At 38.4% G+C, this 23,500-nt stretch overlaps 1 protein-coding gene and 1 pseudogene across 1 annotated transcript; one reads left to right on the top strand and one right to left on the bottom strand.

Moving 5' to 3' along the window:
* The first annotated feature begins 2,876 nt into the window (after positions 1-2,876).
* Positions 2,877-9,087, top strand: LOC115681531 (serine/threonine-protein kinase BSK1-like). Its single transcript, XM_056308459.1, has 9 exons — positions 2,877-3,441; positions 3,597-3,732; positions 4,606-4,739; positions 4,836-4,941; positions 6,266-6,351; positions 6,833-7,021; positions 7,690-7,854; positions 7,931-8,044; positions 8,645-9,087. The coding sequence occupies exons 1-9, from the start codon at positions 3,103-3,105 to the stop codon at positions 8,900-8,902; spliced, it is 1,527 nt and encodes a 508-aa protein (XP_056164434.1). The 5' UTR covers positions 2,877-3,102; the 3' UTR covers positions 8,903-9,087.
* A 7,057-nt stretch (positions 9,088-16,144) lies between these two features.
* Positions 16,145-21,303, bottom strand: LOC115681512 (uncharacterized; annotated as a pseudogene).
* Between the last annotated feature and the right edge of the window lie 2,197 nt (positions 21,304-23,500).

Raw genomic sequence — 23,500 nt, 5'->3', positions numbered from 1 at the left:
CAAATTAATTTTTTAACCGCAAAAAACTTTAAACTGGTACACCTGTGACAATTTTACTATCTGTTAATTTCCGTTAAATTTTATTATCAAATTTTTGAGTTGGATAACACGTGGTAGTTGACGGGTGTACCAATTTGTGATTTTATAGGTGTACCAGTTTGTGATTTTTTGTGATATTAATTCAATTTAACGAAGGATAAATTTGTCACAAATGTACCAGTTTTGAGTTTTTTATGGCCAAAAAATTGGTTTGGGGTAAAACTGTCGCAGATGTACTAGTGATCTAGTTGGGAGTTTTTTGTGATCAAAAAATTAATTTGAGATAAATTTATCACAGATATACCTATTTTAAATTTTTCCTGATATTAACTCTATATATTATTGTGTCATGACCTAAGTAGCACCGACACGCGACACGTGACACGCGACATGGCACGACACGACACGTGACACGTTATTTCTCAAAAATACAGAATTCCGACACGTTGCGACACGTTGTATATAAAAAATAAATTTTTATATATACATGATAAATTAATTTGATTCAAATCCACAAATAAATAAATAATAAGAAAAAAGGAGCCTAAAATGAATTTACAGTAAAAACATTAAGCCACCATTTGTTAATATCTATTCAAAACCGGATAATAGAGGCAGCATGTCTTGTATTCTAGACTTCTCAGACTTGCAATCCTCCCTCTGGGGGATCACAACCAGAGGAGGCAGAGGCCTCTTCGAAAAGAAACATACATATGAAGGTACAAAAAGAAAAGGGGCAAAATGACCGAAACTACACAAAGAGAGCGATCATTACCAGCACTGCAAAAGGGGAACGACGTCGGCTGCGACGGTGGTGGTGGGGTAACGAGGAGACGACGTCGGCGGCGGAGGATACCCTCCTGCGAAATATCGCTGGTACCCCTCGAAGGGAGGTTGAGGCGGCGGCGGCACAGGCCCTGGGTAGGCCTCAAGCGGCAGCGCCGAAGGGTAATTTGGTGGCGGGTGGGGAGCAGACGGTACCCAGCGAAAAGCGAGATGCAAGAAAACGTTCAAGAAAAGCAATCACGGCGGAGGAAAGGGTCTTGAGGAGATCCAGCGGAGGAAAGAAGCTTAGGGCAGACAGAAGTAATCGAGCTTTCTCTGCTTTTCTTTTTACTTTTTTTACTTTTTTTTTATTATAAATTTACATTTTGACCCCTAAATTTTTGGAAATTTGTAAAATTAACCCGTGCGTGTCGAAAATCGCGTGCCAGATTCCCGACTCGCGTGTCGCCGGCGTGTCCGGCGCGTTGACCGCGTGTCGGACACCGCTTCCGACGCTCAAATACCGTGTCGGTGCATCCTAGGTCATGACCCGACACTTTTTCTTAAGTAAACCTTTAGTTGCCTATTGGGCACCATACTTTTTTCGGTCGAAAAGCTCATTTATGCCTACCCTACATGGTTGTGACGACTTCTCTATCGATTCAATTTTATCTACACTATACAATACTGCCCCGTGACAACAAGTGGGGTGTAATGCTGGGTGTGCTACAAACAGGCAGATTCATAGGCCACACCTAGTTGCTGGCACAGAATATATGCTTCCAATTCCATTCTATCCACGCTATAAAATATTCAAAGTGCAGCCTAAAAATGAAGCAACACCTTACCCTTTCCCCCCCTCTCTCTCTCTCTCCCTCTTTTTTTAGTGCCTACAATAGGACTATCTCTGCATCTACCACCAGCTTTCCATGATTGTTCCTTCTCAAATGTCTGAATATCCAAGAAAATCTAGCAACCGCAATAGGGTGTGAATGCATGCGTGGTACCTTGACAAGTTAGGGCATGCTTCTTAAGATTAATTCGAATCGAGCTGACTTGAGAGGAGTTGGATAAATGGGTTTCGATAAGCTCTCATAGCATGGCAAGAAGAACCTTGACCAGGTTTCGAGCTTCCGTAGCTTTGGTTGGCTAAATGGTGGACGATTCTGTTCGGTAAGAACATGACGGGCGAGGTGGCGTGTCGTGCAGTAGAAGAAAAATTAGAAAATTATCGCGTACATCCACAAACTCTATACCCACATCTTTTTGAATTTTGCAATACTATCGAAACAAATCTTGGTGGAATTTGGAGTTGTTGATGTTTGCTTTGTTGAATCTCCGTGTTATTTACGCGAAAAGACTCTCTCGATAATTTCTAAAGTCAAAGTAACGAGACAAGGTCTCGAGTTAGGCAACCCTTGATTCCACCGAGAGTCAAACCCTAATCGTCCGGTTCGCGGTCAGCTCTTGTCATCCCCCTACCTCATAATCTGATCAAAGAAATTAAGTCCTTCCCAGTCTTTTTGTGCCCCCTCCAAAAAAAAAATGAAAATGGGATCGCAAGTGCCGTAATTAGTTAATAATCTAAAGCCATTCGACCACTCAAATGGTCGGCCCGGTGGTAAATAGTTCACCTGTCTTTCACAAGGTCACGAGTTCGTTTTAGGTCGCGAATGAACACTCGATGATTCGTGTTGCGTCGTCCCATTACGACGCCCAATTGCAGAGATTTTTTGGCGACCGATATCTTGATAAGATTAGGGCGACGGCCTCGTTAACTTCACACTTTCCGGGTCACGTCGTAGGAGGCGGGGCGAGAAGACAGCCGACACTAAATCTTCCTTATCTTTTGCTTGACAAAAGATTCAAAAGCCGCTCATCGTTTCCAATTCATTCACGACAACCCCCGGTTTTCACTCACGGGGTAATAATAACAGTGCAGAGAGATGAATGATAGCAATCATGGCCCCTGCAAAGAATCAAACATGGTAACACAGATGGAGAAAGACAGAGAGAGAGAGAGAGAGAGAGGGAAGTCAAAACGGAAGATCTTAACCAATGGGCAGAGAGAGAATGGAAAGTGGGACAGAAGTAGAGATCCAACTGTTAAACTTGTTCACCCCGTACCAGAAAAGAGAATCCATCAATCCCCCATCAAAGCGAATCAAGAAAACACCTCTCCCTCTCCCTGTCTGTCTCCCTGTCTCTGTCTCTGTCTCTCTGTCTCTCTCTGCTTCATGAGGGTCCTCAATCTCTCCAGCAGCACAGCTTGTTAGCTCACAGGCAGAGAATACAATCATGGGTTGCTGCGAATCATCCCTCCTCAGGGAGACCCACCCGGAGAACGACCACCCAGCTCAGCAGCCGCCCCACTTCGGCCGCGGCCGCCAGCTGCAGCAAGGCGGCGGCGGCGGCGGCGGGGCCTCCCCGGGGGCGCCCGGCGGAGCCCGGACCTTCTCCGAGTTCTCGCTGTTGGACCTTAAGTCCGCCACCGCCGGCTTCAACCCCGACTTCATCGTCTCCGAGGGCGGCGAGAAGGCCCCGAACCTCGTCTTCAAGGGCCGCGTCAAGAGCGGCGCGTGGATCGCCGTCAAGAAGTTCGCGAAATTGGCGTGGCCCGACCCGAAGCCGTTCGCGGTACGCGGTATTCCGGAGCTCGAAGTCGGATCTTGCCTTACTTCTTGTTTGTTCGATTTTGGTGGTGTTACTCGGGTTTAGTTGTTTGTGTTTTAGCTCTTCTTGGGTGGTACTGAAGTGCGTGCATATTATGGGGCTTGTTGGTATTGTGTTAGGAGGAGGCACAGGGTGTTGGGAAGTTGAGGCATAGGAGATTAGCTAACTTGATTGGATATTGCTGTGAAGGCGATGAGAGGCTTCTGGTTGCGGAGTATATGCCGAATGATACTCTTGCAAAGCACTTGTTTCATTGTAAGTCGGTAAATTTCGCTTCTACTCCCGTTTAACATTTAATATGTCTTCAGCTCTAGCTTTCCAACTGAGGATGTCTAAGCTGCTGCATCCCCCGAAAGCTAATTAGCCGCCTCTAAGAGCTTCCTGTTTCTGTCGAGCATCTTAGACTGTATACTGCATCTGTATTCTGCATCTGATACATATTTAAAGCTGGTATCTTGTGTTCTTAATAATTCTAGAGTCTCTATGCTTCTCTGTGTCTATTGAGGAAAGCACGGTCAGATCCATTGTCTTTGATTTTGACCGATTCTAATGTGTTTTAGATTAATTTGTGAAGCTGATGAAAAGAGCGTGCAATTAGTTACGTTGCTCTTTATATGCCAAATCATTGGCTAAAACATGAAATGTCTGGTTTAATTTAGCTCTTCGCACCATTTTCCTTTGCACCGGAATAGCTGTGTAAGGAATTTTCCCTGAAACCTTACCGTCAGTCCATTTGCTTGAAGCAAAATGACAAGATGAAAATGCACTCTGCACAAGATTTCTATAGTTTGCCAAGACCATAGCCAAATCCAAGGAAGAAGCTTGATCCTCACAATGGTTGGCTAGAAAATTCACATACTGTATCGTTTGTGTTTGTCATAGAGGCAGAAGTAGAAACCTCTCATATCTTGCTAGAAACAGAATTGTAACAACACTCTTGTAGGATAATCTGTATTATCACTTATACTTACAATGGTCAGTGGCCAGCTATGATTTATTTGCTCAAGCAGTATCCACATCACTAAAGTAAGGGAGCCACCTCTTCCGAGATTTTTCTATATTCTTCTACCTGGCCATTTAAGAATCTCTGTGTAACTTAGAGTGCCGCATTTTGAACATTCTTGACAGGGGAAAACCAAACCATTGAATGGGCAATGCGTCTACGAGTTGCTCTCTACATCGCAGAAGCCTTAGAATACTGCAGTAATGAAGGTCATCCCTTGTACCATGATCTCAATGCCTATAGGGTTCTATTTGATGAGGTGATCCTTTCTCTAATTTGTCGTTACATTGTGGCCTAGATCTGAACTACATCACAATCATTACTAAGTTTTATAATGCAACTATGGATTGAACAGGATGGTGATCCCCGTCTTTCATGCTTTGGCTTGATGAAGAATAGTCGAGACGGGAAAAGCTACAGCACAAATCTCGCCTATATGCCTCCTGAGTATATGAAGAATGGTAGGCTGTCTCCTTCTTATAAAGGAATCAAAAGTTTTTGCTTGTTCCTTCGGTGGACTTCTCATTTGACATATGTCCTGCTTTTGCATAGAATTTAGTTCTGCATTGTTTCTTAACATATTGTGATGTTGTGTTTAGATACCATTTTGAGCTTATTCTTCTACTTCATTCCCTTTATTTTTGTGGCACTGGCATCTGTTTTTCTGAGCCAGTAACATCTAGGAAGACAGAAATATGTCTGGCATATCTTGAGAATGTTACTTGGTTTGTATGGAAAGTAATATTCAAGTTGTTACCTCTATAAGAGGGTTTCCTATATTCAGTCTCTCATATTCCCTCTCCAGATTAAAATTCTGTTCTATCGACCATTCTGCAATTTGGTCCCTATACTGACTGCATATTATCAAATATCTGAAGGCATATAATAGTGGGGCTAGTGTCTGTCTGTGTGAATTAATTGGTGTTTTCGTTCATGATTCGAAGAATTAAAGTACCTTGTCAGAACATGGATATGCACGGTTAAGTTCTTTTTAGGTTATATTGGCTTTTCAAATTGGAACGATAAAAAGGGTTTGCTTTTGGAAATTTTAAGCTGAACCGGCAACGAACAAGCATTTGATTTTGCTTCAGTTGTGGGATGTTTAACCATTTCAGGATTTTTCTTACCTTCTAGCTTGAAGATTCAGATTGTAATCCTTTTATCAGTGTTGAAGGTTAACTTCAAACTTTATTTAACATCAAGACTATTAAAAGCTCGGAAGCTAAGATGGGTTAAATTATTCAGGAGTTTCTTAACAGAACAACTTAGTTGTCTAATCGGTGAAAATCTATATACTCGCCCATATTACCACTAGCAAAAAATTTGGTTTGAATGTAAAAAGAATGTAATCAGATATGTGCACATAATTTACGTTTGATGAACTTATTCCCTTTTTCAAGCTTATAGCACCGGTTTGGCATTTATACATATAGAGTCTACACGAGGCATCTAGGCTGATAAAATGGCAACATTAGCTTTATCTTAAATGAAAATATGAAGATAAATGCTAGATAGGATTGATTGTGGTGAGGACGGTATCTGGTGACATAGACATGTGGACCTTAATAGTGAGATGTATGGATCTTTATAAGATTTGTCATCTTTGAAATGGTTAGTCTCAATTGGCAGATCGAGGATGGAAAGCCAGAAACTAAGAGACTTGTGAGATCTCGAGAAATTAAGATACGGCTCTGCAGTAAAATATCTGTTCTTGAAGGACTTGTTCATCTTTCCTTTTGTGCTTCAATCTTATTAGCCGTGTCTGCCTTTATTTGTACATGACAGGAAGGGTCACCCCTGAAAGTGTTGTTTACAGCTTTGGCACCATCCTTCTTGATTTGCTAAGCGGGAAGCACATCCCTCCTAGTCATGTAAGTGAGATAAGACTCTTTTTCTTGGTCAAATAGTGTTGTAGTTAAGATTCCATAGAGACACAAGTAAGTTATGTATTCTATCGTATGTTTAAATCAGACCATTCTTCTTTCTAATGCCATATGTGATGGAGAGACCTTTAAGTTTGATTTCCAGAGAAACAGTTAAATTTGAGTGCTAGGCCAGGCCACACTTGGATAGTAAATAGCAAAAACCTAGACGAAAGAGCAAAATTTATTTTTTGCTACAGAAGATCTATCACTTTGTTTATGAGTCGTTAGAAAGCGAACTGCATGGATTGGGTTGCCAGCCCAACAAGACGGCCTTAGTTAAGCAAATTGTTTTGTCATATATTCTTACTCAATATATGGTGTATGCAATAACTGTAGTTTGTTTTATGACGACTTAGCAATAGAAAAGTACTCTCCAATATTGATGATTTCAGTTGTTTTGTCACTCTTGTATATCTGCATCACATAGGCTCTTGACATGATACGAGGGAAAAACAACATTCAGCTGACGGATTCACATTTGGTGGGTAAGTTTTCAATGGAAGAAGCTACGATGGTGGTTAATCTTGCCTGTCAGTGTTTGCAACATGAACCAAGAGAGCGGCCTAATATAAAGGACATTGTTGCAACGCTTGTTCCTTTACAAACCAAATCAGATGTGAGCATCTCTTCTACGCATCCCTGTTCCTTCTGCTGTTCTCGTTTTGAGTTGCATTCTTGCTATGTTACAAAACTATGACTAATTAAACTAAATTAGCTGTTTGAATAGATGCCTCCAATTAGGGAAATGTTAAGTATAGCTTCTCCAAGTCTTTTTCCCATTTAGATCCTTACTTGAATGCTTCCTTTGAATGATCAAATGCAAATTGCCGTGCGAAAGTTTCTCCAAAATTGTTTAGACATGAAGGGGCATACACCCAAATACATGTAGCAAAAGAGAATGCATTAGGCACCATGAGGTATTGGTTTTATTGAAGTGCCTTGTTATTATTAAGTTCATGCTGAAGAATTGTGATTTTCGTTTTGATGTACTGTTCTGGCCTCATTGCAATGATTTATCGAATTCATCCCTGTGAAATGCCACTGTCATACCTGGGTACTTAGTATGCTACTAAGAAAATTCGAAGTTAACATTCGACAATAAGCCACGTTCTTTCACAACTTGACCATTGAACAATTGAAAGCTGATTTAAGATTTATCGGGATTTTCCCTTCACTTTTGGTGCTGGTGGACTTTCTTCTATTTCAATCCTTTCAGTGACAAATCCTAGAGTTGCAAATTACTTCATGAATCCCGTGGCATGAACTAAAATACTAAATTTGCAGGTTCCATCACATGTCATGCTTGGAATTTCCAAGCAGGAGGATATACCACAAGCGCTAAAGGCCCGTCTTTCACGATTGGGAGAGGCCTGCTCAAGGATGGATCTCACAGCAATCCACGGGATCTTGGTCAATGCACACTACAGAGATGATGAAGGAACCAATGAGGTACTTCACTTCTGCAAAGGCAATCTTGTACCCTTTCTGAGAGTTATGTGCTAATATTTATTCTGGATTTGGTCAGTTGTCCTTCCAAGAGTGGACACAACAGATGAAAGATATGCTGGAAGCAAGAAAGCGTGGAGACTACGCCTTCCGTGACAAAGATTTCAAGACTGCCATTGACTGTTACTCTCAGGTGAACTCCATCACACATCTGTATAATTATATCTTCTTCTGAAGTAATCACGTGGAAATCGAGATGCTTTGACTATGATTTTCATCTCAATCAGGCATAATTTCTATTGATTGGATGTTGATATATAATGCTTGAATGTTAAATATCTTCTCTTGTTCAGCTAGTCCACTCCATGCTGTGCCACACTCTATTTGGCATAGATTTTGTCCATTGGTTATTGGTTTATGTTCCTAGTTAGTTAGCTCCAGGTTGAGAACCCTTTCACTCTTTTCTCACTGGTAATAGATCAACAAAGAGAAAAAAGTGAGTTTTCAGCGAGCACATGTGAAGTATAGCTATTCATGGGTTGCTCTAATTTTTAATTGGGGCAATTGATTAGCTTCCTCAGTCATTTTTAACTTTGATTTTCCCTTGTCCTAGTTATTTTTTGTTCTTTTTTTTCCCAGAATTTTCAGTAAAGAACTTAAGGCTAGATATAATATCTCCTAGTAAGTTCTCAAAGTAGATTTTTATTGTATTTCTGCTGAATGGAGAGGTCCAGATAAATCTTAAATTCTGCGTTCCGATTCCATTTTTTCTCTGATTTTTTTGTTAATACAGTTTATAGATGTGGGGACGATGCTCTCTCCAACTGTATTTGCAAGGCGGAGTTTATGCTACCTCCTATGTGATCAACCAGATGCTGCCCTTCGAGATGCAATGCAAGCTCAATTGATATATCCAGAATGGCCTACTGCATTTTTCATGCAATCAGTCGCTCTTGCCAAGCTGGACATGCACAAAGATGCTGTGGACATGTTGAATGAAGCAGCTGGACTTGAAGAAAAGAGGCAAAAAAGTGGGAAAGGACCGTCGTAGCTCAGTCCAAGTGTAACTCTTTCTTTTGTGTAAATACTGGGTGAAAATTTGTGCAGAAGCATTTTTATTTCGTGTTTAAATGTTTTGAGCGTATCCGCTTCCATTGATCATAACCAACCAGGCATAACAACACGATGATTTTTGAGAGAGAGCTAGAGAAGGGCTTGCAAAGAAGCTTTTCAGTATGTGCTGTCCAGACATTTTCCATTATGTGCCATTGCTTGATTACTGGCAGTATACTTTGTTATTCGGATCAGAACGTCGTGGAGAAAATATATTCCTGAGTCCTTTTTGCTTTCATTTGTACCTGGCATCAGAGCATGTTATCTCAGAAAACCTGTTGCAGTCTGAAAGGCAAAATGTCGATGACACCAGTTGGTTTTCTTCTATCATCAAGCTTGCAAACTGTAATGTGCTCTCCTCTGCATTAATTTGGTTCTCTTGCCAATCACTGATATCTGAATATACAGGTTGCTCATTAGTTACAAGAAAAATGATGGCAAAACTTGCAAGATTCTGCAAAATGATCAAGACAGTAGAGACATAGGGGCTTGTAGTAGTTTCAGAGGTAAAAATGAACCGTTTGAGCGTGGTATGAGGATTGAAAATCAGCAGATATCTAGTTGAAAGTAGAATTATCATATGCATGGTGGAGGCACGCCATTAATTGAGCCGAAGCATAGTTTCTGATGGGGACAAAAAATGGTATTTAGTGGCCAAATCGCGTCGATTAGAACTATTTAATGGCTTAATTAAGACTACAAGCGATCAATGACCTTTGAGCCCCGCCGGTCGACGTCGACGACCTTGACCACCAGTGTGTTTGGCTTCCTTCCATAGATAAAAGGGGCAGAGAGAGAGAGAGACATTGGTGGTGGCTCCGACGGATGGCGGCAAGCAACACAGTTAAGGTGGTGGCAAACAACACCAATGTTAGGGGATGATAGAAACATAGGAGAAAAAAGAAGAAGATGTTATTAAACCTACAGTGCACCTCAAAAATCACTTACGAAAAAGCGCCACCTAGAGAGCAATAGCCAAAATGATCCGAGCCCTATTTTAAATTTAATAAAACAAAATATAGAGAGGTATCTTCAAATTTAAAAGTTTGCAGACATGGAAAATTAAACAAGGTAGACATTCACATTTCCTCACCAAGTTAGCATCATAAGTTGTTCCAATGTTTCAGATCACTCATAGCACCTCACTCTAGCCTGGGAAGCATGGACGAATTGCAATGGTGAAGAAAAAGAGAAAGGTGAAAGAAAGGATTTTTGAAAATGTCATATTTAGGGAAAAAAGAGAAGTGAATGAAAAGACACTTTTGCCATTCAAAAAACCATCACTCAAATTTCATTTTAATATCTAATTTCGGGTCCAACGCGAGGGTGGAGATGTCATGTCGCTTCAATTCTCAACCTTTTTCTTATGCTTTTTTCAAAAAATTAGAAAAAATTAAACACTTCATCAATAGGCAATACCTATGTTGCTGGTCTCATGTTGTTAAATTTGGGCTCTCCAAAGAGGCCCCAAAAGCCCAAAGAATCTGCACCTGAAACGGAAACGCTCCCGTCATGATCTGGTACGAGTTGACTCGCCATTTTGTCCCGATCTGCTCTTCTAAGAAATAAAAAGCTGTGGCATTGTCAACGTATATTGCTGCTAACTATACTTGATCGATGGGCACGTCGGATCTAGTACTGGATCTAAAGAATTTTGCCTGGGTCCGCTCGCGCTTAAAATTTGTCGAAGATTCTACATGATATCGATCGAATCTCGATAGGTCGTGCCCAAGATGAAAATTGCTTGCTTAGGCCCGCTCGTTTTGCCCTTCGGGTTTTGTTTACTGCGTCTAGGAATGTTGCTCAAACTGTGGTTTTTACAAATACTTATAACACTTTCCAACACGAGTTGAAGTGTCCGACGATGGTCTTTTGTCATAACAAGCTCGTGTTGACATTGTCGAAGAAGTTTTATTTTTCCATTTGAGATCAAGCACATCCATATCAAGTACCATTACATATGACAACTTAATTCTCGAGATGTAGATAGGGATTCGATGTGGTCCGTGTGAAGATCAAGTTGAATATCTCTTTACCAAACCCCTAAAATCAGAGCCATCGGCGAAGTTTGAAAAGCTTGATTTTTAAAGAGGTTGATGGAAATAATAAATCCTCTTAAAACTTAAAATTAATGTCTGATAATTGCTATCTTTAGCGGTTTGTCCCGACTATGTTTTGGTTTTCGACTTACTACTTGTTGTGTCTTAGTTATCCTTTAGGAGATTATGGATGTGTTTGTTTCACAGAAAACTCAAGATTTGAAAAATATTTTTTGAAAAATGATTGGTTATATTACTTAGAAAAATTAGTCAACAGAAAATATCATCATTATCGACAATAATTTATGCCTAGCTATTGTTATGGCGATAGCAATACTTTTCATGTATTCATTTTTGTAAACGATACAATCGATCATTTTTCGAAAAATATTTTCCAAATCTTGAATTTTCCGTGAAACAAACGGAATCTATATATATACCATGCAACCCTCCGGATTGGAGATCTATAAATAGAAAAGAATTAAATGAAGAAGTATTCAATAAATTTATGGATTATTGGATTTTGTGTGATTTTAATATAAACGTCTACGTTTATGATTATTAAAATAAGTATGAAAAAGTTCAGTTACTTCAATATCTAAAATGTAATCAAAGTAACCTATGAACCTTGTTGTGATTCTTATGGCTAAAATGATATATTGTATACTTGCAAATAATATGAAGCTAAATAAAATGGGAAGCATGAAAGATTATATGTAAAGCAAGAGTGATATATAAAACGTAAAGTAAAATAACGCATAAAATAAAAACCATCCACTAGAGGGGATATCCACTCTCAAGCGGGGTATGGATTAACTTAATAAAACCATCCACTAGAGGGGTAATCCACTCTCAAGTGGGGTATGGATTAACATAATAAATCACAATGTGGCCCTCGTAATGAGAGATCCCGTCGGACTAGTAAACAAGAAAGATAATTACAATGTGATCATCCACAAGGGGGTAAACCTCACCACAAGAATGGAGATCCCACTAATATTAGAGGATAGCAATTGAAATTATAAAATGATTAACTAACCATGAATAGGTTGGTGATCTCTTTATTCAAATAAAAATACTTACAAGTGATCGTGATCGGATGATTACAAGCTGTAGTGATCTTGTGATACAAGTGATTTGGTGATCTTGATGATTCAGGTAGAGAGGTGAGAAGAAGAAAAAGAAGAAGAAGATGGAGAAGACTAGAGATGGAGGTTGCGGGAGAAGTGATCCAAGATGGATGAGGAGGGGGAAAGCACTTGAGAGCTAGAGAGAAAGAGGGAAGCAAGAGAGCAAGGGGGCAAGGGAACCAATGGTAGTGGGAAAAGCCTGCTTATTCTCCCTCCCTTATGCATCCTTTTATAGAGATCTTGTCCCAAAATGGTTTTTTTTAATAATAATTATATAATTCCAAGCCAGTTTTCCATTTTGATAATCCTTATAATATTTCTACCATACTTAGTAAGGAAAAGAAAACAAGTTTTAAACCTATTTCTATAAGTGATCTTAATCACGAAATCAATAAACAAAAGCAAGAAATCCAAAATCTCAAAGCTGCTAAGATAATTATGCAACGAGAAATTTTAGATATTAAAATGAAGACTCTAAAAGGAAAACAAAAGGAAGAAGATTTTGAAGAAAATTAAAATCATGAATTCCCTTCTCCTTCTGATACAAACTTCGTTTTGATGCTTTCTGAAATATCCTCTAATCAAATCAATCTTTTGGATAAATCTGATACAGAATCAATTCCTGAAATAAATCATATCAGTTGGAAAGACCCTAAAAAATTATATTATTCTCGTGCTTCTCCTCCTGACATTCTTACAGAAGAAACTTTTTCAAAAACCCAAAACAAATATTCTTCTGGTGCAATTTATGAATGGAATACAGATGGTGTTTCATAACAAAACCTCATAAACGTTCCGACTCAAATGATTATGCTTGCTAATACTTATAAAATTATTCCTGACACTTATGATCATTCTGTTGCCTATCTTTTAATAGCTTGATTTACAGGCCAGCTCAAAGGATGGTGGGATAACTACCTGAATGATGAGCAAAGATCCCAAATTTTAAATGCTTATAAACTTAACCCTTTTGGCCAAAGTATAGTTGATGAGAATGACCAACCCATTCAAGATGCTGTCAATACCTTGATATTCTCTATATCCCAACATTTTCTAGGAGATCCTTCTCATATTCTTGATAAAAACCAAGATCTTTTATCCAATATGAAATGTAGATCTTTAGGAGAATTTAGGGAATATAAAGAAATATTTTTATCAAGAGTTTTCCAAAGAACAGATTGTAACCAACTATTTTGGAAAGAAAAATTTCTTGCCGGTTTACCAAAACTCATAGGAGAACAAGTTCGCAATAAGATAAGAGAAGAATATGGGAATCAAATTCCATATGACCATCTTTCTTATGGTGAATTAACCTCTTATGTTTATAAAATAGGAACACAATTATGTACCAACATTCGTCTTCAAAAACAGATAAAAAAGGAACAAAAGCTTTCTAACAAAGGATTAGGAGATTTTTGTGCCCAGTATGACCCATCTTTTGAATCTTTTGAAAAACCCAAATGCTCAGGAAAATGTTTTTCTAAACAAAAGGATCAAAAGAAATCTTATAAGAAGAAATTTGATAAAATGTTTTCTAAGAAAAAAGAGAATGAAAGTTTTGATAAAAACAAGAAACCAAGAAAGAATTTTAAAAACATTACTTGCTATAATTGTGGCAAGAAAGGCCACACTTCTCGATATTGTAAAATTAGCAAAAGGGTTAATGAATTAGGTTTGGACGAAGAAACTATTAATCAACTCAACCAAATAATGGCTGAGACTGATAGTAGTTCTTCTGATGAATCTAGTTTTGAAAAAGGTCTTCAAATTTGTGATTTAGAAACCTCTTCATCATCGACTTCAGAAAGTGAAGATGAAGAAGCCACCGATTTTGAAATAAATGTTTTAACAAAAGAAGAAGAAATTCTATTGCAAACGATTGATCAAATCACTGATCCGGAAACAAAAATAAAATATTTAAATAATTTCCAAAATTCCAAGCCAGTTTTCCATTCTGATAATCCTTATAATATTTCTACCATACTTAGTAAGGAAAAGAAAACAAGTTTTAAACCTATTTTTATAAGTGATCTTAATCACGAAATCAATAAACAAAAGCAAGAAATCCAAAATCTCAAAGCTGCTCATATAATTATGCAACGAGAAATTTTAGATATTAAAATGAAGACTCTAAAAGGAAAACAAAAGGAAGAAGATTTTGAAGAAAATGAAAATCATGAATTCCCTTCTCCTTCTGATACAAACTTCCTTTTGATGCTTTCTGAAATAACAACCAGAAAATGGATTATTAATATTACTATAAAAGTCCATAATGAATTTATTTTGAAAACAACAACCCTTTTTGACACTGGTGCAGATCTCAATTGTATAAAAGAAGGTCTTATACCAACCAAATATTTTGAAAAAACTTCCCAGTCCCTCAAATCAGCATCCGGGAATAAGCTAAATTTAAGCTTTAAAATCCCCGAAGCTGAAGTGATGAAAGACCAAATTTCTTATGAAACTCCTTTTCTTCTTGTTAAAAATATCAAACAAAATGTTATTCTGGGATCACCTTTTATTAATTTAATACAACCTTTTAAAGTTTTTGAAAAAGGAATTGAAACTAAAACATTAGGCAAAAGGATATGTTTTGATTTCATTTCAAAATCCCAGGCCTGAAATTTAAATACCCTTATATATATATGTATATATATATATATATGTATATGATGGTTTGCTAAGAGTCGCATAGAACTTGATAAAATTGGTGCCACCATTCCTCTTCATTTGTTTCTTCTTATATTGAAGTTTAGTTCTATCTGGCTAGAGATTATTTTCTAGCCACAACAGAAAAATGAAATTTGAACCGGATAATTTTGGAGATCTTAAGTGTACATTAAGTCACCATAAGGAAATAGTGGGGTCCGTTTCATTTTCACTTAAAATAATCAAGAAACTGAATTGCTGTAAATTATTTTTATGATAAATTTGTCCAAAAATACAATACAATGAAGAGAAAAACAATACAGAGAAAACCCAAGTACATACTTGGAAAATGCCAAGTGACATCATCATGTACTTACAAAAGTTTAAAGAAACGAACTGAAAATTTGAAATATGTAACTTCATGGAATTCGAAATGCATGGATATGTATGTTAGATACACTGTGTACATAAGATACATATGGGGAAATTGTTCAATCAGTCCTAAAATTATCGTATGGATGCCAATTTAGTCATAAACTTTTTAAATTTACCAATTTAGTCTTAAACCTTTGTGCAAAATTCTAATGTAATCCTTCGGGCAATTTTCATCGGAAAGCAAGGTGGTATTTGCAAATTTGAAAGTTTGTAGCCATGGCAATTAGACAAAGCAGATTTTCATGTTAAGGTGAATATGTTTGCCGTAAAGTTGAGAAGTTCTCTTTCATTCCCAAAATTGTTCATCCTCTCCGCAGCATCTTTCGCGCCCATAATTCTCTTTACAATAACCCCCAACTTCGTACAGTTGCTGGGATAGGGAGTACAGAGGGTTGGGCGTATATAAGGACGCGGTGGAGAAGAAACGCAGCATGAGGATCGCGAAAGTGAAGGAGGAATCGACGGCCAACATGGCTAAGATGGCAGACGTCGAAGCCAAAGAGTTGGATGAGAGGATGAGGTGCAAGTATGAGGAGTGGGTGAAGACTGGTTTCGAAGGCTAAAGCTTCCATTGAACTGAAATTTGTTTGCTCGGCTTGCTACATCAAAAGTTCCTTATGTCAGGTCATTAGTTGGGGCACCATCTTTTGTAGCATACAGAATTTGCGGGGATCATTGCTTTGTTTGAATGGATGAACACTAATGAATATTGATCACCACGTTGCCAATTCATTGAAAATTTGGGTTCACCTTTGCTCACCGTTTGGGGGATAACACAGCGTGCACTTGACTTAGTATAAGTATGTCAGATGTCACACTTCAAATAGTCTTAAAACATGTAATCACCATCATATTCAAATTTCAAGCACAGTAACAAGTGCAAACAAAGATGACATCGCAGGTGTCCTTGTCCAATAATAGCAGAGATCATTTCCAAATATTCTTCACGCAACGATTGAGGGGAGACCGAAAGGTGGATTCGACCATTTCAACGCACAATGGAAGGTGTAGGATTGCGAACAGTACGACAGGGAAGGCAGCCAATAAAGTAACTAGGATGTAAATCCACTTCAATCTTTCGCTCAGGACGATGGAAAGAGCAGAGCTGAACGCCACCAATATAAAGGCCAAAGAGAGGTAGAGAAAAGTGAAACCCAGTATCAATTTTCTCGGTAGTGAGTGGAGGAAATCTTCAATTGCATAGTGTGAAGTTAAGATAGCCAAGAACATCAAGGCGGCGGTAACTGAGGAGAAGAGAGCGAGAGCATCTGCAACCGCGAATACCATGAACGACCCCTTCTTCAGAAAGATCGGGATCCCCGTACTACCGTCGTTGCCTCCAGGTATTGTAAAAGCTGCAGCGAAAGCTACCGTGATGATGATAGTCGCGACGATGCTACAGGTTGATGACGTGTTCTTCATCCATTGCCCAGCCTCCTTGAGCAAATCTTGGCGTTGTTCTACAAACACTTCCCAGTGTGTTATCGTTCTCCTTTTTCTTGTCAATGGATCTTCTAGCAATTTGAAACTTTTCGAAGAAGGATCGCTCCTATCTTCCAGTACCTTCGGTAAAATAAAAAATGCCTATCAATGTAAAATGAAACTAAAGAGCACAAAAGGCTAACAAATAAGGTGAACCGACCTTGTACCATTGAAGTTCCCTCTGCATAAGAAAAACCGATCCGCAAACATCTGGGGTTACACATCTTGGTGACCATTCGATCACAGCCTTCATTAGGCTGTGCTTCGTCCATGTATCGTCAGTCAAATATGGAATGTAGTGTACGTTCACTAGTCTAAACAACTCAACATGCCGACCGCTCACAACTTCTTTCATCAGTTCTTTTGTGAAATTTTCATCCCACATCAACTCTGGAAAATGCTTAAGACATAAACTAACAATTTCAGAGATTCCACGAGATGCAGCGTCAAGGACAACGCCTGAAGCCAATAAAAATTCGAGTATTTCGGGAGTTTTCATATGAGTCTTCTTCTCGATAAGAGCAAGATTTGCAAATTCAAGCGAGCATATGTGCCTCAACTTCAACTCTCCAATCCTTTTAAAGAAAGGTGCTGCACATAACATTAGACAAGCAAATTTCCCAACGATGATGAATAAAAAGGTTCAAAGCCTTTCACATTTGTGCATGTAATTGTGTAAATATAGTAGTTAGGAAGAAAATGATGGATTTCAGATATTAATCAAGAAAACAGACTTCATTTGGCTTGAAAATCAAATGATTAGAACATATGGATCTATTAATGAACACACATAACGTCATGAGGAAAAACCAATTCTTTTAAAAGAAATGGTTAGATTTAGCAACTGATCGATAAATCTATTTTCGTTTAAGTATCTTTACAAATTCACCTAATGAATACATATTGTTTAGACTTTGAATTGAGTCAAATCGAACTGTATCGTAATACACAAATCAAGAGCCGATCCATATAAATAGCTATAGGGATATACCAAAACTATTGGGCAAAAGTACCGAAAAAGTCATAAATCTACGTTGGTATCAATTTAGTTATAAATCTTTTAATTGAACCAATTTAGTCCTAAACATTTTCACATTGGCACCAATTCAGTCCATCCGGCCAATTTAGGCCGAATATCACTGACGTGGACGCCAGCCGTCCTACGTGGTACAATTGGTGCTAACGTGGACATTTTTAAATAATTTTTCGAATTATTTATTCTTTTATTTTCCCTTTTCTTTTTTTCTTCTCTTTTCATTCTTTTCTTCTTCTTTTTTTCTTTCCTTCCTCTTCCCTCTGCCAGTCGCCAACCTCCACATTGACTGGTAGAGGTCGCCGATGGCCGATGAGGGCGAGGGCTAGATGAGGCCGCCCCTTGCCAGATTCAGCGAGGCTGGGACGCCCTCGCCGGCCTCGTCTAGCCCTCGCGATGAGGTTTAGGATTGATTGCGAGGGCTAGATGAGGCCAACAAGGGGTGGCCTCACCCAGATGGCGAGGCCAGCCCTTACCGGCCTTAGGCGAGGGGCGGCCTTGTCCAGCCCTCGCCAAAGGCCGAAGAGGGCCGGCCTCCCTTGTGGCTAGCAAGGGCGTCCCGGCCCTCGCCCTCGCCCTCGCCGGTCGCCGACGGCCTCCGTCAATCATTGTGGAGGTTGGCGACTGGTGGAGGGAAGAGGAAGGAAAGAAAAAAAGAAAAGGGAAAATAAAAAAATTAATAAAAATTTGAAGAATTATTTAAAAATGTCCACGTCAGCACTTATCGTACCACGTAAGATGACCAGCGTCCACGCCATCAATTTCTGACCTAAATTGGTCGAATAGATTGAATTGGTACCAATATAAAAAGGTTTATGACTAAATTGATTCAATTGAAAAGTTTAGGACTGAACTGGTACCAATATAATAGGTTATGACTTTTTTTGTACTTTTACTGAAACTAATGATTTACACTTTAAATTTAGAGATCTCTATCCATGGATGATATAAGGTCCTTTCTCTGTCTTGGATGCAAGGAATATGGGATAGAAGTTGTATACTATGGCAGCTCGTGTACCTGATTTTGTGGCAAGATTCCAGAGTGATATTTTGAACCACTTTAGTGTTAATGCTACCACCACAAAGAGGAGAGGAATCATGTCAGCAAATTGGGAATTGATGAGGAACAAAAAATACATATCACACATATGAAATGAAAATTGTACATGTAAATATATCTAATAATGCTTCTATGATTGAAATCCAAGTCTACAATTCTCGATAATTCTACTTGGCTATTTGACATTAAGACTTGTCGAATGACCTAATAATTCTACATCATGGTTTAGATATTGACGTGCATACATAGATGTAGTCCTTGTCCCTTAACTTTTTTGTCAATTAGATCCAGAATGATATGTTTTTTTGTTGTGTTAGTCCATCCATTAAGCAGACTAACGGAAATGCCCATGGGACCATCAAGTTGATGCTAAAAGCACAATGCATCAGTGTTCTAATTAGCGTCAAGATTGATTTCATCTAAATAAGTTGGATAAGAGGAAGGTTAAAGCTAAAATAGCGATCTCGTATTTCCCGCCCTTAGTACCTCGAGCCATCTTCGTGTCTTTGGAGTTGCCAAGTGATGTATCAACCAAGCAAAGAGGGATACCTAAAAATGGGAACAGATAAGAGTAAACACCATGTGAATAGAGTTGCTCGAATTTTACGTATCTATCAAAAGAAGCACAAGAAGAACCTACATCTCTAGATAAATTTTTCCCAAAAATTGAGTCTAGCTCCGCTACAGAAGTAAGACCTCATCTTCACCAAGTCTCCCAACAGGCAACTGTTTTCGGTATCTTCGAATGTCGCTAAGCCTGGGTATCGGCGAGCTAAATACAAGCTTATGTCTTTTGGGACACGAACAAAAATGTCAATTCAAGTAAATAATGAAGAAAATGAGATAAGATGAGTGAGTGTGAAAGACTACCCAAATGGCCGGCCATGATAAGGCAGGACATGGTATCATAATCCGGGGCAGATGTTGCACGCCTGGCGAGGTACCAGATAACCTCCTTTTGCATAGGAGCATATGAAGTAGCCATCGACAGGGCACGGGGTACACTTTCAGACTTAGCATCAACTCTGTCTAATAATACCTTAACCATTCTTATTCTTCCTCTTCGGGCAGCATGGTAGAGGGCACTCATGAAAATGATGACATTATATTCAGAAGGGAGGCGCTTGACCAGATTCTCGACCAATTGATCTTGTCCGACCATAGCCGCTACATCGAGCAAAGTGGTGGATGTTTCTCCGATGGTCATAACTTTGGCCGTCATTGCTTCGCGATCTTCATCGAGGATTTTCTCGGCAGCTTTCCAATCACCTTTCACTACGGCTTCAAACAATGGCCGATACTTTTCATTGACCTCCGCTGTTGGCAGGACTGCAAAAATTGCACATTAAAAGTGCTCAGGCTTTCGCACTTCTTATTTTTAAGGTTAAAGTGTAACCATTGCAGCTGTTCAAAGTTTTGATGAAACACAGATGCAAGTGAAGGCGCGTTCGTTTACTCGGCAATCAACATACCTTTTTCTTTGAGTGCGTTCATTTACTCTTGTGAAGTAATAAAATATTTTTTTGGCCTTTCTCAATAATTAGTCAAGATATCATTCAGATTTTAAAATTTTCTATTTGAACTTATATGTCAGAATTTTTATGCTGTGAATTTTCGGATTAAAAAAAGTCCAAATGCATAAAGCTTCAAATTTATGAAAAAAGAAAATTAAAAGCTCAATGACAAACCTTTAGTTGGTCGGCAATCATCTTGGGAAGCTTTATCAGTTGATGTGCCTCCTGAACTCACGTCTACGTGTACCTCTTTGTTACCAAAGAAGAAATGAACATAAATAAACTTAGAAAAATTAATTACACTTTGTATGTAGATCATATATACATGCATATTAGGCTCATTTATTGCATGGAATTTTTTGTACGAAGCTTAGATAATAAACTTTTAAACAAAAAAAAATTTAACGTTAAACTTAACAAAGATCATGAGTTTTCTTCGAGATATGTATTTTCTTGAAAATATATCCGGCGAGCAAAAAATATGAGTTTCAACAAGAATGATAAATATAAAAACATGTTTGGTGTAGTATTTAAAGCAATCATTGTACAAAAGATAATGTCAATTTTAGTCACTTTCGGTTATAGGTTCAAATTTCCAAAGCACGGGAACCATAATTTCTACAAAACTAATTTTTATTGAGAATTTTGGAAAAGAATCGTACCAAAGTTCCCTCGGTTTCTGCGCAAATTATTCTTCTTTTTTAGTAAGGATTTTGTAATAGACACTTGTTAAACAATAAAACAAAGAAACATCGCAATTTTCAATACATTAACTATCCATGATATTGCTGATATTACTTCGAAATTATGACCCATAAAGCAAAACTTTCTGTAACTTTTTTATTGCCTTGTGGGATCAAATCAGAACACCAAATGAAAGAGCTGAACATACCTGTCAATGGTTGCAAAGGTTTCGAAAACGAACCACCTTGGGTATCCATGGACGATTCTTTGCCGTGCCGTCTCCCGAGTGTGTAAAAATCTGAAGCAGAGAAGTATTTTTCCTCGGTTATTTTCTGTTCTGTTGGATCTTCTCTTCTTATACATCGACTTGCGGATGCAGCCAAAGTTCCTGCCGAAGTGGACGATTCAACGCTGCTGTCTCTTTCAAAAGCAAAAAATTTAGATGGGAAGTTAATCAATGGAATTGGATCATATTCGAAAAATAAAGACGTAACGTTTTTGTACTATACTTTTTTGGCTTAACGTTGGAACAAGTCACAGATGTCATTGAAGTCAAGAATGCTGCCAAAGTTCCTCATCACAAGGATGTGTGACTTTCTTGCCATCTCGAAAGTTCGTATGATGTCGTTGCTTACATCTCAAGGAATTTTGCCAGCAGCATATCCCTTCCCTCTTCAGCATCTCCTTTAGCCCTCGATAGCTATTCGGATTAAAGAATGATTCTCAGGCAGACTTTCTGGTAGCCCTTATCTCACTGCACCTCACTGCAGCTACGAAAACTACAGCTTTTTTAGGTCACTTATGAACTGAGAGTTATCGGCACTTCATTTTCAAGCATTATCGAAATCAAATCTTAGACCTAACATAAATGTGATGCAGGCCGAACGAAACACACCCAAATGTGATCCACAGGATTTCGACTTTAGCTTTTGCTGTTTTGTCAAAATCTTGGGGAATTCATTTCATTTCAATGGAGGGGCATTTACCAATGGAAAAAGGGCGACTTAGAAATACGAAAAGCAAAGAAAATCAGGAGGATGTCTGTGAATGGAAGATGAAATAAGAAAAAGACTTTGGACGAGAAAATGTAACGAACCAGCAAAGTACATTGTGTTTGCGTTCCTATACGCAATCCAATCTAAGTTTAGTACACTCAACTGTCATCCTAGGATTTCGACATTTGCAGTTTTGTCGAAAACATAGGAAAGGTTTCGATGGGGCCGTGAGTTCATTTCTTATCATCAGCTAAGGTAAGTGACCTACGATATTTGCAGGAACTTCAGTTCACCACAGGATTGAAACTTTCATGTATTCAACTTACGTAAGTTTCTAGGAAAAGTCTTTACTGAGAATTATTAAGAAAATAGACAATTTGGACATTAGCCCCTAAAAGAAACACAAAAATATTAAGAAGTTTCACGTGCTATCAATAGAACAATTTGCCGCTCAGCCCAGGGCAGCAGCAAGCATCTCTGGTTTTTTCAATACCAAGGACAAATTTTATTTTATTTTATGATATTATATTTTATTTTCGGTCGATGTGATGCGGAAACATGATCGCTCTATCTATAATAAATTAAGAAAAATGAATAAATATTAACAAAGTTGGTAGAACGTAACTTTCGGGGAAGTCTAGCATTTATAGACAATCTCAGAATGATCCAATATTTCGCCAAGTGAGCTTTCTGACTCATCCTTCTTGACCACAAGTTTGTCACAAAATGTAAATTGGTCGTAAATTCTAAATCATTGTGCCGACATGTTTGTTACTTATCAGTTGTAACTTACGAACGACTTTACCGATTCATGATCATCAATTTAATTGTAACATGGTAAGTGTTATTACTCCTAACTAATTCTTAGCAGTGTAATTAGTAAATTACCAACGAAATAAATAATTTTTTAGGAATTTGTAGTGTTCAAATAGCTGTTTTGATCATAAGATATAACTGTTAACCAATAGTCAGGTGCTTTAGTGAAATTTACTATCGACATTAGGGGGCAAAGACAGAGTCGGCGGTGGCTCGGTGGGCGGCGGCGAGGAACGCGGTTGAAGTGGTGGCATATAGCGTCAACGACGGAGGATGAAAGAAACAAGGGAGAGAAAAAGATGTTAACTAGGGGGCTAGGATTTGTTTTGGTACCATGAGAAATTGATATGATTAAACCTACGTCCGTACCTTAAAAATAATATATGAATATGCGCCACCTAGAGGGCAGTAGCCAATGCCCGCCGCCAGCATTGCGATTCGCAGATATCGTATTCAAAAGAAAAAAAAAAACAGAGTGGTATTTGCGAATTTAAAAGTTTGCAGCCATGGCAATTAGACAAAGCAGACATTCAAAATCTCATCTTGTCATCTTCGTCTTTCACGGGTTCTCGCAGCCAGGCAGATCTTTCTTTTGCAAGAAAAGAAAGCCCATCTTGCTTGTGTGCAGAGATCAAATTTTCACTTTTTACTATGTATTGCTTTTAAGTTTCATTGCGCATGCATTTTTTTTCAATTCTA

The sequence above is a fragment of the Syzygium oleosum genome, unplaced genomic scaffold, assembly GCF_021117445.2.
Source record: "Syzygium oleosum isolate NSW1041296 unplaced genomic scaffold, Sole_v2.1 Sole_v2.02, whole genome shotgun sequence".
Taxonomy (NCBI): Eukaryota; Viridiplantae; Streptophyta; class Magnoliopsida; order Myrtales; family Myrtaceae; genus Syzygium; species Syzygium oleosum.
Note: the sequence above shows the minus strand (reverse complement) of the source record. Positions and strands in the feature narration are given on the sequence as shown.